This window comes from Numida meleagris, unplaced genomic scaffold (genome assembly GCF_002078875.1).
Source record: "Numida meleagris isolate 19003 breed g44 Domestic line unplaced genomic scaffold, NumMel1.0 unplaced_Scaffold208, whole genome shotgun sequence".
In the NCBI taxonomy this organism is placed as follows: Eukaryota; Metazoa; Chordata; class Aves; order Galliformes; family Numididae; genus Numida; species Numida meleagris.
In genome coordinates this window covers 644,521-661,215 of record NW_018363880.1, presented here as the reverse complement: position 1 = coordinate 661,215, position 16,695 = coordinate 644,521, and the positions used below count along the sequence as shown (strand labels likewise).

The 16,695-nt window shown below is 45.4% G+C and overlaps 2 protein-coding genes across 13 annotated transcripts in view; one reads left to right on the top strand and one right to left on the bottom strand.

Moving 5' to 3' along the window:
- Positions 1-6,987, top strand: part of BORCS5 (BLOC-1 related complex subunit 5) — a 66,064-nt gene extending 59,077 nt beyond the window's left edge. For 3 of the 5 annotated variants that reach the window (XM_021382332.1, XM_021382331.1, XM_021382333.1), the window contains one exon: positions 3,066-6,987. In XM_021382332.1, the coding sequence (XP_021238007.1) occupies positions 3,066-3,241 (176 nt within the window). In that variant the 3' untranslated portion in view covers positions 3,242-6,987. The remainder of the gene's footprint in view (positions 1-3,065) is intronic. The other 2 variants (XR_002433896.1, XR_002433895.1) reach the window with 2 other exon arrangements.
- Positions 6,988-8,773: 1,786 nt separating this feature from the next.
- DUSP16 (dual specificity phosphatase 16) overlaps positions 8,774-16,695 on the bottom strand; it is a 63,290-nt gene continuing 55,368 nt past the window's right edge. For all 8 annotated transcript variants that reach the window (XM_021382327.1, XM_021382323.1, XM_021382322.1 and 5 more), the window contains 2 exons: positions 16,124-16,247; positions 8,774-12,879 (listed from right to left, as the gene is read on the bottom strand). In XM_021382327.1, the coding sequence (XP_021238002.1) occupies positions 11,703-12,879; positions 16,124-16,247 (1,301 nt within the window). In that variant the 3' untranslated portion in view covers positions 8,774-11,702. The remainder of the gene's footprint in view (positions 12,880-16,123; positions 16,248-16,695) is intronic.

Below are 16,695 nucleotides of genomic sequence, written 5' to 3'. Positions count from 1 at the left end.
TGGTCCCGAAGGGAAGGATGTGGGATTCTTAGCTGGTGTCATGGTTTTGTGATTTTCGGTTATTGGTATTCCACATCATAACATCATGTAGTGGATATACCTGGTTCTCAGAAGAGAAGGACTACTACAGTCCCCACGGTACTTTGCTACTCTGTTACCATTTCCAGCCGGAGGGAAAAGATAAAAGCTCACAGTATAAAAACTTGCGGATCACGAGACCTCGTCCCTTTTTCCGCCGTCTCTCGTCTTGGCAGCACCTCACTCTCCAGCCGTCTTATCGTCGGTAGTAGAGTAAGGCCTACCTTGATTTTGGGACATTCTCTCTCTCTGTATTGGATTTATCAGCTTAAATTGTAATTATCTTGTATTATAGTGTGTTGTTTTGCATTCCGATATCTTATTTAGTAAATTAGTTTGTTTCTCCTCAGATTGTTGCTGCTGTTCTTTGCTCTCAGGGCCATCTCCTTACCCTATTCCCCTTTTCCCTTTTCCCGGGGCGTGGACCCGTGGATTCCCCGTCCCCTTCGTCACGGAACCGGGCTGAACACCCGTAAACTGTTGACAGCTGGGAGCCTTTGTTTTCTACCCTGGCAAAGATGCAGCCCACTGAGTTTATTGCTTATCAGTGTGTGAGATAAGTGGGAGAATCAGAGAGTGTACCCAGCATCAGAGAGTTGTCACAATTTATTGTGCTAACTTTGCATGACGTTATCAAAAAGGAGGGCAGAAGAAAAGCCATACATTGAGTGCGCTTGTTTTCAGCCAGCACAGAAAGACAAACTGTCTTCAGCTTTAAGTGCTCTGATTGAGAAACGTTTTCACACCAGCGCATCATGATTAATGTTCTATGCAGTCATGTTCATGCCTGTCATTTTCAGGTATGGTTGTGCAGCTGCAGGAAGACATTCATTTCAACACCACCACGCACCTGCCAATATGAAGGGAAAGGCAGCTTGTGCAGGAAGCATGGCTCTAGAAAGAGAAATTTCTGCAACAAGGATTGTGCCCCAGTTACCATTTCAGTCATTGGGCTTACAAGATGAGACCACAGTTTCCCAAAGCTCAGAGCACTTAATGTCCATGACAGGGGCAGTATTAAACCACGCTAGGTAAGAGGTGCACATAGGGCATGGTTTTGTTCTCAGCATCATCTCTGAAAAAGAACTGATTGGTGCCCAGTGCTGACATTGGTCTTCTGTGAGCTTAAATTCATATCTTTATTCTGCTCAGCAGTGTGGACCAGGAAGAATTCTACAATAAATGCAAGAATTTGTGGTGTGCAAGATGTCTGAAAGTACCCTCAACTGGCTCTTGTTCCAGCAGTGTGCTACAAACAGGCCTATGTAGTACAGTCTCTGAGCCCTTCCTTGTGTCAGTGTGAATGGTGCCTCTCTGTGAGGGGCTGCAGTTGAGGCCTCTTGCTGGGGAAGCATCCATCTCTAGTGATGTTGGAAGTGATTATGGGTCTGTTTTCATTTGAAGGAAAAACGCAGATAGCATTTTAAATTTAAGATGTGAGGCTTAGGCATAAATGACTGTGTTGCTGTGACTGTCCATGGATGAGTCATGGGTTTAGGATTTGGATCTGTTTGTGTTACAAAGCATCACTGTCTGTGCAAAAAAATTATACCATGCATATTAGACTGCCATGGGGCATGGGAAGAGTCACTGGCTCTGGAGCATCTTGCTGGGCTTCCCAGAGCACTGCTGAGCCTGGGACGGGCAAGGAGATGGGGACCTGGCCCCCTGTCAGACCTGCAGCAGGGCCTTGGGTTTGGGCCATGGGAGATGGTGGGGGGTACAGGGAGAAGGCAACTCCTTCACCTTGCCCCTGGAGTGTCTTGGAGAGTGTGGACTGGGAATAGGCTTCTTCCTCAACTCCCTCTCTCCAGGTGCTTTTTATTGCTACTGTATGGAATTAAGGAGATGGGAAACAGCACAGTGTGCAAGAGACGTGACAGCGGAAGGCTTGGCCCTGGGGGAGCCTGCTTCCAGGAGAAGGAGGCAGGAAGAATGTTCATGTGTTTTTACACCTGCCTCGAGGCAGGCTGCAAAGAGCCACTGGTGTTTAGATGCAAGAGTTAGCACACCACATTTTTTCTTTTACTATTTAAAAAGACCAAGTTCAGCCTGAGTATAACTTAGCCTTTCCTCTCCATTACTCAACTTCAGTCTTTCTTGCAGTGTCACAGGCTTTGCAGTTGCCATGGCCTTTCACAGTAGACAAACTGTAATGCTAGGTGCAGGGAAGGCATAGAAAATGCTCACTTCCAGCCTTGCTCTGTTTTGTGAGGCAGCTTTTATCGAGCCACTGTGATCAGGTCCAAAAGTAGCTTGAAAGACCACTCTGCGTTTCTTCTGCTGGTCCCCTCCAGCTTCTCTGCATGCTCCCCTCTGCTAGTGGACTTTACTGGGATTTACACTGCAGTTCCTGTCATGCTCTGGCTGTATTTAGGTACTTACCGTGCTTAATTGCATGACTGATTTACCTTTACCTAATGTCTCTCCTGGGGTCATTCATAACACTTTTGTTTTTAGGATTCAGGGAAATTAGGGTTACTAGTAATCTGTTGTGGTTCTTTCTCAGGACAGGAGTCTTCCAGCTGACAATAGCAATAACAGCAGTGGCTCAGTCACAGAGCAACTTGCTGAAGCCAGTGATGTTACTGCTGGTAAAAAAAGAAAGCTTAATGCTTGAAAGTGAACAAGTTCTACCAAAAATACACAGGTGTGCACAGAGGCCATGATTTCCCTGTGTTTGGATAACATGCATGATGTGCATTGGTTTATTGGGAAATTGCTGGCAGCACCTGTTATCATTCAACCCTGTAAATAAAGAACTTTCAGATCCAGTAATTGGTGTATAGGTGGTTTCATGTCCTCCATGTGCAGCTATAATTTATCCCATTTCATGGCAAACTGGCTGAGCACCCGCAGAGGAGCTCCTGTACTGGGCTGGTAGCTCCATCGGGGTGTCTGACACGCTTTTAGAGGAGATGGTGTGCTGAAAGTACTATGTAACAGCTGGCCTAACACAGCTGGCTCCTCTGCTTGTTTTTAAACAGATGGACCTCTCAGTGGAAACTCTTTACAGCTTCATGCAGGAGCGCCAGAAGAAGTACGCCAAGTATGCGGAGCAGATCCAGAAAGTCAACGAGATGTCTGCCATTCTCCGCCGCATTCAGATGGGCATCGACCAAACTGTCCCACTGATGGAGAGGCTGAACAGCATGCTGCCTGAGAGTGAGCAGCTGGAGCCCTTCAGCATGAAACCTGACCGGGAGCTAAAGTCATAGCTGCTCCAGCTCCCTTCACCTCCTGCACCCCAGCACTTGGCACAGGCGTGCCTCCGGACTGGCCAATGTTGGGAGCAGACAGCCATGTTGCCTGACTTTCTGCTAGGGCACCAGAGGAGGAACAGCCTCAGCTGCCAGGGCTGTGCTGCCAGGAATCCAGGAGCTCCCCTGGCCTCATTGTTTGGAGAGGAACATTTACTGTGCTTTCATCTCCCTCATTCTGCTCTGCTCTCTCCCACTGCCACCACCTGTGCTGAGACATTTGTTTCATTGCTGTAACTAGGTGGGTTTGCAGAGGAGTTCTTTCAGCTGTTCTTTTTACTAGAAGAATTTAATGGGATATGGAGTGTGACAAACCCTCTAACATGCTTCCTGTGCCACTAGGGTTTAGAGAATTAGATTACTGGTGAGTATTTTTGAGATTCTCTGCCCTTGGAAACACGTATGTTTTATAGGTGAAAGTGTGGGAGCCAGGAACTGGCTTATTAAAATCTGCCTGTTATCATAATTAACACAAACTAAAAGCTTGCATGGCAGGTTTTTGGAATGTCCTTTCTTGAGGCTCATTGTTTTTATGGGCTCACTCATTTATGAGGCTGTAAAGGAATAACTGTTCCAGATACGTATGTTATTGCTGAGCAGCCTTAATATTCCTCTCCCCTTTCCCTGGCAGTGTCCTGTGCCCTACCTGATGGCTCTTCATGTCTCGCACTTTGCACAGCGATTCTAACAGACAGTGACACCTGCCTGTTTACTTGGCACCCCAAAGTTGGACACAGGGGATCGGATCTTGTATATTTTTTTATTTATTGGGATACACCAGTTATCTTGGTGCTCTTTTATACCAGAGGGATACATCTGGAGACTTGAGAAGTCCTTCAAACTCTGTGCTGGCTGAACTGCTATTGTGCTGAGAGCTTGCCTGAGCATGGTGTTTTAAGACCAAAACCACACGGCTCTTTGTAATCACGCTCTGCAAACTGCTCCAAAGGCAACAGGATGTTCCTGCAAACTGAGCTCCAGCTGGACAGCTGGCAGCCTGCTCATGGGGCCAAGGCACTGCTCTGGGATTTGGGGGACCACAGACTGCTAGGTCTGCTACTGGGCTGCTGCCACAGGCTTTGGTTTCTCCCCGTATAAAATGGGATATTTTACACACTGCTGTGAAGTATTTACACATCTAGAAATGGTGTTCAAACAGCCTGCACTGCGATTGAACAGCAGCTCTTATCCCAGCAGAAAGACCATTAAAGCAGAAGCAAGAAGCCCTGGGCTTGCTGGGCCAGTGGCAGTTTTGTGTTCATTACAGACCTCCCAGAATGCTGTTGCTGGTGAGGAGGCTGAACTTGAATGGTTGCTTTATTTCAGAGGTGGTCATCCCAGTCTTTGAGAGAGTTCCTGTGTCAACCCATCTGCCAGTACAGGCTGGGGGACTTCCTGGAATAGCTCTTAGCATGTGAGTGTACCTAATCAGACAGATTGTCTCCAAACATTTGGGTGTGAGGGTGTCATAGGTTTCTGATAGTGGGAATGGCTCCTGCTGGCGGGGAACAACAGGCTGTTCATTTTGCTTCGTTACCAGAGGTAATGCAGAGTAGCCCAGAGTGACTTCCTGTAATGCATGCTGCAGCCAGCTCAGGTCTGTGTTTGAAACATGATTATGGGGCCTGCTGAGCTTTGCTGAGAATGGAGTCCCATAGCAATGAGGCCCTCTGGATGATGCCCAGGGAAGAGCAGTTGGCAAAGGTGTGAACAGAACATTTTCTGGGAAGCGCAGCCATGAGCCCACTTCTTTCCTACTCCCATTGCAGAGTTGGTATATAGTTGTGCATACACAGGTATATACACAGGGTATAACAATGTGAAGAACAGACTCCCATCTATGCTTGCGTGTTTTGCAGTATTTTACACGTGGTTTGTAAAAAAAATTTTGCTTACAGGAGACTGAGGAGCCCGTGACAACCTGTGTCCCATGGTCATTCCAAGAGTATCCTTACCATCCTTCGTGGAGACATTCTCTGCCTTCTGCCACCAGACATGGTCAAGTAGTCAGTAGCTTGAAATAGCTGTGCAGGCATTTTGTCTTTCTTGTCCAGACCAAGCTGCTTGGAAGTGCACAAAGTGCAGCATTCAGCTGCTGTCTCCATCCAGTGTGAGGGTCCATGTGCCCTGGAGTGCAGGCAGCTTAGGCCAGTAGTAGATCCAGATACCAGATCTGCCAGCAGGGTCAAGGTGGTGGATGCTCTCTCCTGTAAAGCTTTGGACGTTTGTCTTTGCACTGTTAAGCACCAGATCAAAGCATTGCTCCTTGCAGTACTGATGCAGATGAGAGAACAGTGCTCCTGTCTGGAACCTGCAGGAGCAGGGGCTGCAAGTCAGTTCCTTATTTGCTGAGGTATTGGGCTGAAAATGGGAGAAAATGTGTATTCCTGTGCACTTACTGCCTTTTAAGCTTCTGGGTACACTGCTGTGCCTCCTAGCTAGTGACTCCTGAACAGCAACAAGAAGTTGTAACAAATATAATAGCTTAACTAGAAGGAAATCAGAGCTGAAATGTCAGCCTCTTCCAAAGAACACAGGTCCATCACTTCCATTCAACAGGCGATAGTCTCGTACGTGTCCTCCAAAATTCCTGTACCCTCTAACTGTTCTCAGAGGATGGTTTACAGTTCTATTTGAAGCATCATCAGTAGCTTTCTTACCCGTAAGTCTTAGACCCCCTTGCTGAGGGGAAGCCTTTTCTGCTGCATCTTGCTGTTTCTTGGCTGCTCCATGCTTTGCTCCATGAGCTGCTTTTGGATTCACCATGGATGTGGGTGATGCTCAAGGTGAGACCTTACTTTACTCTCTCATTCCGTGCAGTAGGGATGTGAGATGTGACTAGAGTTACCTTTCTGCCTACGTGTTTCCTTTCCCTAAGCCAAACAGTGGTGGAGAAAGCTCAGGTCTCTCTTGTGAATATACTGCTACTTTTAACACGAAGGACAGATGTTAGTGCTATGAACAGAATAAACTATCACAGCCCCCAAAAAGAAGCATTTCTGCCCATTTCTGGTTTGTGATGTGAAAAGAAACTCATCTGTGAGGTAGTTGCAGACAAAGCCTCCTGGTGTGAAACCTGAAAAGCTGGAGAGTGAAGCAAGGCCCTGGGCTGTGTTTCTCCAGCTGGGCCTGACCTGGTCCAGTTCCTTTGCTGCCTCTGGTGCTCATGGCATGAAACGCTGGGGCTGTACTGCACTGGAGGAAGAGGTTTCCTGTGTTACTTTTGTCACTTCTATAATTTAATGCATTGTCAGGGTGCTGAAGTACCAACCTATCTGCTGGTCAGTTTCTGTAAAAATCCAGTGAAGGGGACAGAAAATTTGTTGGTTTTTATTAATAAATGTATTTTAAATTATATATATTTAAATATTTAAAATGTCTGTCCCCTCCTCTAGGCTTTTACAGAGTGAGCAGAAATAGGTATGTCCATGGGCCCCTTGCCCTATGGACTGGCATTCCAGTGGTTTCATGCAGCAGTACTGCACCTTCCCTCTGCATCCCATGCTGCCAGCATGTGTTCTGACTGCGAGCCTTGTGCTCCTTGGTCTGTGCATTATCATCCTCTTCACTGACTTGCTCTGTATACAACTGCATGTGTGCTACATGTTCCAGCTCCAACATTAAAATGTTTGGTATTGCTCTTCTCCAAGTGTGTTGTTTCTCCAAGTGCCTTGCTTGTTCTTCACTTACACCACTTCTTGCCGTGATGGCTGGGGACTGTATTCAGTCGTATCTCAGCTTTCCTGCTTTGTTTGTGCCACAGAGATGGCCTGGTGATGGAAAGGAAATGTGTGTCCAAGAATGAAACAGCTGGTTTATTTGGATGCTGTCCCAGCTGGGCTTGGTGCAGGTGTCTAGTTGAAGTAAATAATGTGTACAATGATGTTGTGCTGTGCCAGTGGTGGGGCTGCAGCTGGGCTGGCTATCCACCCCTGTGCTGGGCCAGGGAGTCACTGAAAGACTGCCCCTGGAGCTGGGAGAGGGCTGTGCACAATTCTCCAGGGCAAGGAATGTGGGGTGACACCATAAGCACCTCACAGAACTTACAAGCCTCACTGTAAGAACATCCCTGGCATAGTAGGGGCTGCTTCTTGCAGAGAAAGGTGTTCTAAGAAACTTAGAAAAGCAGATTCTGAGGAGAATTCATTAATGCACCTGCAGCAGAACTCTCCTGCTATTGAGAAAGCTATGAGGTGATGGTCTTTCCACTCCTGCATTTGAGATGCGAATGCATACAGATGTTTTTTTAAAGTGCTCTGATGTTCCAGCCTCACAGCTCCCTGTAACAAATCCACATTTTGGATTTGTGCAGCCATGGAGGATGGTCATCAGCAGTTGCTGATGTCTACAAGTCAAAATAAGCACTCCCTTCCAGCAGGAGAGTCCTCCAATATCCTGTTTTATAGCATTTTCTGCACTAGTAAAGCAGCACTCACAGCAGCCATTACTCCAGAAGGCTGAACTAGCTTCCCTTCTTCTCTTAGTTGCCACTTGTGTTAGTAATGTCCAGTTCTGGAACAGCCACGGGCTTAGCAGCAGCCCCTCAGTCTCACTATAGCAATGCCTGGGTGCTGGAGGTCAAGCAGTTTGCTGTAGGCATGGTTCAAAGGGAACGTGTGGTCTCCAGTCTAAGCTGATACACTACAGCACTGTTCTTTTACCTGAATCCCAACAGTGGGTTTGTGTGTAGTAGTAGTAACGTATTGCAATGCTACAATATCTGTAAGTAATGGGATAACTCTTTTTTATTTCAGAAACTTTGCTTTAAGAACAAACAGGCTAGCTTGGTATGGCTATCGTATAAAATGTGTATTTAGATGAGTTTTGCTGAATCTCAGAAATTTCAGATCTCAGAAGGGCCAATAACAACCTTTTTAGGACTCAAGAGAATGGCCAGGCCTGCCGTTCCTGTTCTCTGAAGGAGCAGTGAGGGGCATACCCCTCCCTCAGTATTTGAAAGCTGTTCTGAATGTTTCAGGACTGACAAAATCCATCACAAGTATGAGTGTAATTACATTGTTCAAATAAGAAGTATGGGAGGCAAGAAAAAATGCAGTGCATCCCAGGTAATTTGAACAAGCCGAAATACTTGCTGTCATGTGAACAGTCAATGTAATGACAGCTGCTGTTGTGTGAGATCATGCGGTTGTATTCTCCCGCACTAAAAATGGCAAGGGAAAGAAAAGTGCCATTACTGCTCTTCAAGGGAGCAGAAGGGGTAAGCAGGAACAGGTGAGAGGCTGGAACTGTGAAAACATCAGTTTGTGAAGAGCAGCCACAGTCCCCTGTTCTATGCCATCCATGAACAGGCAAAGCTGCAGAGGATGCATACAGCAGGGACACGCCCCACCAGCCCTGGCTGCTGGCAGCACTCCTGCTGCAGGCAGGTAGTGTGTGCTCCACAGCCAGAAACACACAGGCTCCTTCTGCAGCCGTTCTATATAAACAGGTACCATTTCTGATTTTATTTCATCATAACATACAGGTAATGCTCATGACACAAGATGAGGAACTCACATCTCTCTGAACCATTTAAACACCTTCCATACACCAAAGAACATTATATTCATACTGAACATGTACACGTTCCCCCCTCACATCCTCCATTTTGCTTTCCACCCTCCTAGAAACCATTTCCAGCGTTGTTCAGGTACAGAAGTGAGAATAGGGCAGCACCCTGCACAGGATATGGATTTAAGGCTTTCTCCTACAGGAACTTGTCCCCCAACATTCTGAGCCTACAGCTTTGATGCCTGCAGTGACTGCAGCACACTGGAAGTCCCGAGGAGCCAGACATCCAATTTCAGGCCCTCAGAAGGAGTCACTCAACGAAACTCAAGCACACCTATGTGCGTGTGTAGAGAGAAGGGGACTCTCTACACACTCACGTGAGTGTGAGGACACTCACATAAGAACATAAAAACCAGGAAAATTCTGTTCCTGCCTGTGGGGATTTATCTGTGCTTACCCTCATTAACTGATTTACATCAAAGAAAGCCGTGGGTCCTTACTGAAATCTGCCAAAGAGGAGCACAACTAAATGGTTTCCATTTATATATACACATGTGTAGTGTGTATATATGCTGGAAACAGTCATAATGTAATTGCTTTCACTTTTGATATGTAAACACAGCCAAGTGGCAGTACGTTTAATGAACAGCCCCAGCCTGATCTGCTTCACAGCACAACGTTGGCTGTGCCTGCCTTCACACACATCATGAACAGCCTCTGGGTTCAGCCCCTCCTCTCGCTGCCTCTCTGTGTGTCTTTTGCACATTTTAGGATCAAGTTAATCAATGCTGTCACTTTCAGTGCTATTTTACACAGCCCGCTGTAGGAAACTGTGACATCGTAGCAACAAAACAAAGAGAAAATTTTCTCTGCTTTTCAATACAGTAAAACCTGAGATTTGAGTTACAAACTAGCTAAACTTACAGTAAAAAAAAAATAACCCAAGCTGCTGACTTGAATTAGGGCTTCAGTTCGCCACAGACAATTTTTTTTTTTAAAGCTGTTGGCCAGGGTTAAGTTTTTGTTACATTTGATTTACAGTTTTCAGCCGCCTGCACCAAAATTGGACAAAACAATACATTTCCCCCCATATCTCTGTTTTGTGGGGCCCTGGGGAAGCCCAAGCTAACACATGTGCAGCTTCCATCCCAGCACCAGGGGGAGGACAGAGCTCTGCACTGCGCATCTGGTCCCACTCCTCACTCACTGCCAGCTCCTCACAGCACTGCGCACGCACAGCAACAGCTGACATACTGCAAGAATGGCACACTGCAGGGGAAGCAGCTGGTTCTCTGTCAAAAACAACGCAAGGAGGCTGTGCCTCATCTACCATGAAACACCTCACTGGCAGTGGGGAAACAACACCTCCTCGTGCTGGCACATTCTTGGTTGGTGGAGATCATTAAGTAGAACACTGGCTAGTGACAGCACAGCTAGAAGCAATTGCAGTCCAATCCTGCATCAGCATACTAGGAAACCAGGACCCAAGCTGGGACAGTGGACAACAGCCAAAACTGAAGTTCCTTTGGATCTGCAAGTGTAGGAGGTGAGCAGGCTTTCCATTAAAGCTGTCTCTTCTCAAACTCTTGTTTCTTTCACACCACATTATAAGATGGGACTTTGGAGTTCCCCCTTCTGTTTTCTCTGGACTGCTGCACAGACCTCTCTTTCTCAGATGAAGTCAGCAAACCTAAAACGTTCATCTGCCTCAGAGTCCTCAGTCTGGGTAAGGACAGTGGGAGTGGAAAAAAAACAAAAACATGAATCACTCCCACCCCACAAGTGATTGGAGCTGGGTATGAAAAGCAGGCCCCTAAAGGTACTGCTCAATTCAGAACAGAAACCCAGCCCACGGATCCTTACAACTCCTTTCTTCTAGAGCCATCTACTGAATCATCAATTGGCAAGAAGAGGGCTTTGTGATACTGTACTAGCCACTTCTCTTCCATGTAATATTAAGTGTTAACTGCTCCATTACAGCTTAGAAGCCAAAATGTCCCTCTCCAAGAAGCCAGCTTAATATCAGAAATACAAATACTGCTTATTTTATGTTTCAAAAGAATGGGGGAAATGGCCACAAATATGGCTCATTTGTCTTAAGAATTATTGCTAGGCCAGTTGAAACACTTAAGTGTAGACAGCTTTAAAAAAAATCCAATGTAGCTAGTCATTACTTGTTCACATTGCTTACAAACTGACTACCAGCATCCAGCAGCCATAAAGCCCTAGTTTATTTGTTATATTTTTGAGGTACTGTTTTTTTTTTTCTCTGAAGCAGCTCTCTAGAAAATCACCTAAAGCCTATCCATAAGAACAATAGTTACACCAGTATTTACATTTGTCTGAATTGTCTTTTCAGACCAGCCTTGCTGTAACCGGTCCCTAGTTCCTTTGGAATCACTCCCAGTCTCTCCTCAGGTCTCCTTCCTGAGGTTGGCTTGGCATCAGAGCTAAGGTGCACTGGTGAGGACTTGGGGCTTGAGGAGGGGAGAATAAAACTAGCTTTGATGGGTAGGAGCGTGTTTCAGTGGAACCAGAGAAATGGTCTGATACCAAGAGAGTTTCCTTTCTGAAAATACTGAAAGGATGTGCATGTAATTGCTTCCTGTGTCGGGGAAAAATCTTTGAAATGTTCTGCCCTTCTCCAGGATGGGAGGAGAAAACCCCAACAGTAGGCTCAGTCTCCTCGAGCAGATGCTCACTTGTTGCCTTGCTCTATCAATCTAGTCACTGTGCTTCCACCAAAGCTCTCTGTCTCCTCCCTCCCCCTTCTGCACAGGGCTTGTCCTTTTCAGACTTGCAGGGGCCTGGGGGGGGAACGCCTCTGCTACAGTCACATTAGTCCTCTGCTCCTCAGGACACTTCTATGATTTCCATGCTGCCTGAAAAGCTCGATTGACTGCCCACCTTCCCCAGTTCTTCTCTGGATCTGTTGTCTGATATGATGGTTTCCCCAAACTCCATCTGGCAGCTTCTGCGCTTAAACTGCTTTTCAAAAGAACTCTCCTCGTGCCAGCTCCGCCTGGAGTCGCCACGGTTGCCCTGCTTCGTCCTCCTGCGCACAGCACAGGCTTGCTCACAGCCCGTGGGCAGCTGGCTGCAGCTGTAGGCAGAGTATGCAGCACTGTTCCCATAGATGGCGGAGGCAGAGAAGAAATGTGAGGACTCGGCTGCAAAGTACCAGCTGTTGGTAAGGGATGGGGCTGATGTCTGAGGAGCCAAGATGTCCGAGTGCCAGCCTTTGAGGCCCAGCCCTGCCGCAGACTTCGCCAAGTGCTGCTGGCTGGTGGAGAGCCCAAACAAGAAGTTTGTTCGGTAGTTGTCTTCCACGCTCCCACTCCGGTGCAGTGGGTACAGGAGCGCCCGCTGAGTGACTGCACCGCTGCTGGCTCTCCCCATGTGCTGCCGCTTGCTCTGGCTATCCAGCTGCCAGGTGCTCTGGGGCTTCTTGGGAGGGTTTGCTTCCTGTTTATCAGGGCTGGCTTCTGGGATTTGCTCTGAGACCTCCTGCACGGGGGAGAACTGACACAGCTTGCTGCTTCCCTCTAAAGCTGTTGCATGTTTGTAGTACTCCAGGGTGTCTTCGGAAGAGGCAAAGCCCTGCACTGATGCAGTCACACAGCTGCTAGAGGCAGAGTAGGACACAGATTTGATATCCAATGAAAAGGAGCGCTTCAGCCGGTTACTGTCTTCCACCTTATCCAGGGAGACGTGCAGCCCATTTATGCCCTGTACCAGTGGGCTGTCCTCCGGTGAGGACAAGTGCATGCAAGGCACGCTCTTGGGGTCCGCAGGCTTCGGTTCCACGATCTCCGAGGTAGCAGTGATGCAGAGCTGACTCATGGCAAGGCTGCTCTGCCCCCCGTCTGGCACCAGCACGTGCTCGCTGCTTTTCTCCAAGTGCAGAAGTTTCAGCTTACTGATGTGTCCGGGCTGACCACTCTGGTTCTTGATCTTCTTCTCAAAGTCCAAAAGCTGGCCCAGAAAGTTGAAGTTGGGAGAAATGGTTGGCCTTTTTTCTTTCACAAATCTGGAAAGGGAAAAACAATTTTTTTTAAGAACTTGCTGCTCAGACTTGAAATAACATTCACAGCAATCATCCTAGGGTTAGCAGCCTAATCTTCACTTGTCAGGATGCTTGGCTCGAGGTTCCAACAAGCACAGGTAACTTACAGACTGAAAATAGGACAGTTTTTATGTAAGATAATGCTGGATTTTCTCAACTCTTTTTATTACCTAAAGGCAGCCAAAGAGGGAGGAAACAAAGCATTCAGTTTACCACTTTATGATGTCTACAGCAAGGTTTGAGGAAATCATTTATTTTACTGTGCCATTGCAACCTTTGGTCTCTGACTGAATTTAAGAGCTCCTCAAGTTTTGTGAACAGCGCCAAAGCAGAAAGCAGAGCACCTGCCTGTCCCCACTATTCAAGTGGCAGGAATCCCATACTGCTTTCACCTTTCTCTTTCATGCCATTAGTGCTTCCTATCCCGTTTTACCTTTGTCAAGATGACTGCTCTGATGCATGCTGACCTTGTAAAGCAAATGCCAGTCATTTCGGCCATACCCATACTGACCACTGATAGGATCATCAAAAAAGAAAATTCGCAAATGCAGCATTACAAAATCATTCTGTACAGTTCTGCCGGTGTTCAACAGTAAAAGAACAGCAGCATCACCGAATCCACGTATCAGTTATTCTTCAGTCCTGAAGGAAACAGCCTAACTCTCATATATGTGCAATCATGCACTTTGAATATGAACAACCTGCAACACATACTTGGAAATGTGTTCGTGAATCAGGACTTCAAATGAATGAAAAACTTCAGTATTGAAGTCACACTGTATAATTCAGAATTAAATATGACAGCAGACTTTGCCTGCTTTGTAGTGCAACTAGAAAAGTTTGTATTTACTGACTGTAAAAGAGAAGGCTGTCCAAATCCCTCCTCTTTTTTTTTTCCTTCCCATTCCTGGAACTACGAAGGTAGCAGATGACAAGGGAATTAACAGGGGAAGAGAGCTTGAAGAGCTAAACCTACTGCAAACACACACATAATGAGGAAATTAAATATTATTAAAGACAGAAAATCTCTCTGGGGATGCATATGAAGAGTGAGTGTGAAGTTATTAAAATGGCATGAGAAAAATTCTGTGTACTCACTCGTATACATATACACGAGCATAAATGCAAGCAAGTGCATGACAGAAAACAAACAAACAAAAAAAGTCTTTTTTTTGATGTTGCATCAACTTCAAGGACACCAAGCTTTCTGAATGCAACAGGCACTGTTATTTTCTACTAATCATCTGAATAGCAGGGAATAGTCAAGCTGATGTTATGACCTGCAAGATCAGCAGATGAACAGCAAGATGCACAAAGTGATGGTGGAAACTTCCACTATGAAGTCCAACCCCATTCCCTCAACATCTTCCTCCTCCCACCCCAAAATATGAGACAGTTTTAACTATAGAATTAGCTTTTTTAACTAGAAAAAGGCATCGAGAAAGTCTCCTTGGTCCCCTCTGCCAAGTTATAAAGCTCTGCAAAACTTTTCATTTCAAAATGCACACCTTTTCTAATTGAAAAATGTGCAAAATATTTAATGTTGATATTTGTTTCCCCTGTACAGTCCACTATACAAATTAAGAAAAAGATGAAAATAGTATGTTTCCTCAGATCTTTCATTTCAAGTAACATTTAGTCTCACCTTTTATCTTTTAAAATGTCAGACAAACATTTTATCTAATACCTTTCATTAAACTAGAAAAGGTATTTTTCTTTTAAGCTTTGCCAGCAAAAGATCCCAAACCAGTAAGTGAAATGTGCTGCAGACTTTTCTCACTAAATCATATCAAAGGAAATACATTAAAATAAAATCAAAGTTTCACAGTAGTTGTTCAGCATTTAGAGTGCAAAGAGGAAAAAAACCATCAAGGATGATTAATCTTTCGTTTCACATTTCTGGCTAAGAAACAGATGAATTTAATGTAGAGAAAGTGTCATGGAAAGAACTCGCTCAGTGAAAGTTCGCTGAGGTGGGTACTTTTAAGAAGCACTTAGTACTGTACAGCTCTCACCTCCAGACCTGCAGCCTGGGATCAGACAAGCTGCTTAGTGAATCAAGCATGTGCCTTGGGCAGTAACCATCCACATCCAGCAATTCATCCCTACTATCTCTCCCTGTGTCCCTGTGAAGTTTCACCTCTGCTTCTTACCAAGCCAAACCTACTTCATTGTATATGTGTAAGTCACCTCACAAACCAAGCACTCAGCAAGCACTGGCAGAAGTCTTCAGCAGAATGTTAAATGCTATGGGAGACATCTGCAGTTCTGGCACCTCTTACATGCAGTCAGCGACTTAAAAGAAAGTGTCCCCTGAAAATCATCCCCCACAAGACAATATCAACTGTTCATCTTTCTGTTCCAATCTGTTTTTAGAAATAGTGGTAGCAAATGCAGCAGTGATTGGGCAGGTGCTCCTCTCAAGCTGCTCCAGCACAATTGTTCAAATTGCTTCTGTGTGACGTATGTAATGGAGGTGCATCAGCTCTGCCAATTAGCCTGCAAGGTCTGTCAAGAAGGAAGACAACGTTTCCTGTGCTACACAGGAACAAAAAGAAGTTTGTCAAGTGAAACAGAGAAGCTGTGGTAAACTGCAATCAAGTCCTGTGGAATGCAGCGTTCACAATACAAGTACAGAAATACTATGATTTGAAGGTTGAAAAAGTGTGTGTGGGGGGGTGCTGATACTTCAGAATACTTTCTCTAAGAGTTTTTGTTGGAGCTTAATAGCAATAAAGTTGTTTCCTTAATTCTTATACATTTTACCTGCAGGTGCTTCTTTAAGAACATTACCAAACACCAAACTGAAATCAGTAAATCCAGCCTAGCATTTGTCACAAACAGGATTATATCCTCAGTTCTCATTCTTTAACCCTATCCATTTCATTCTCTTGGCTTGCAAGACACTGTTGTGTATGATATATCTGTGTGTACACAGGCACACATGCAGTTTAAATTTCATTTATTTTGCCTACTCAGAGCAAAGGCCAACAGTATTTTGAATGAATATTAGGTGCACAATGTCTGCACACAACCACTGATTTGTTTATGAAGGAAGCCTGTGTTTAAAGCAAGAATGCCTAGAGGCCAATGAACTACAGCATAAAGTAACATGTCTGCTTTCTGCGCTTGGTCGTATAACCTTTTACCACTTCAAAAACAGGCTGCCAGGCACAAGGATTAACATGAAGGGAAACTTTCTCCTTACCTGTAAGCTTCATCTAAGGACATATCCATTCTCTTCATGATGTATGCAATAGCAATTGTGGCAGAGCGAGATATTCCAGCTAAACAGTGCACTAACACACGGCCATTTGATGCTTTTGCTTTTTCTGCATACCAAAGAAATCAGCAGCATTATATCACGATGAAAACTTTGCAAGGAAAGCAACGTTATTTTGAAATTGTTCAGAACTTCCAAAATTAGCTGCTAATTACAGATCTCATGGAAGCTTTGAACAACAATCATTTGTTTTCTCAGTTGTTGCATTCAGTATAGAAAAAACTTGTGACTACACACTGGAAACACACTGCAGTTACAGCACACTGCATTTACTTTAATGTGCACATAAACAACCCCATCTAGATTGTTCCATCACGAATGCTTGCTTTTTACTTGCATGTAAAATTAGAAACAATTTGGCCAGTTCATCTGTTAACTCACTGCTCAAAGCCAAAGACAGGATCTGTATGTCTAATTTTCTAATTCACTCCCTGCAGGCATATATCAGGTGTCTACCAGGTTGCCAGAAAGCAGAGCTGTGCTCTTAAAAAGTGTCT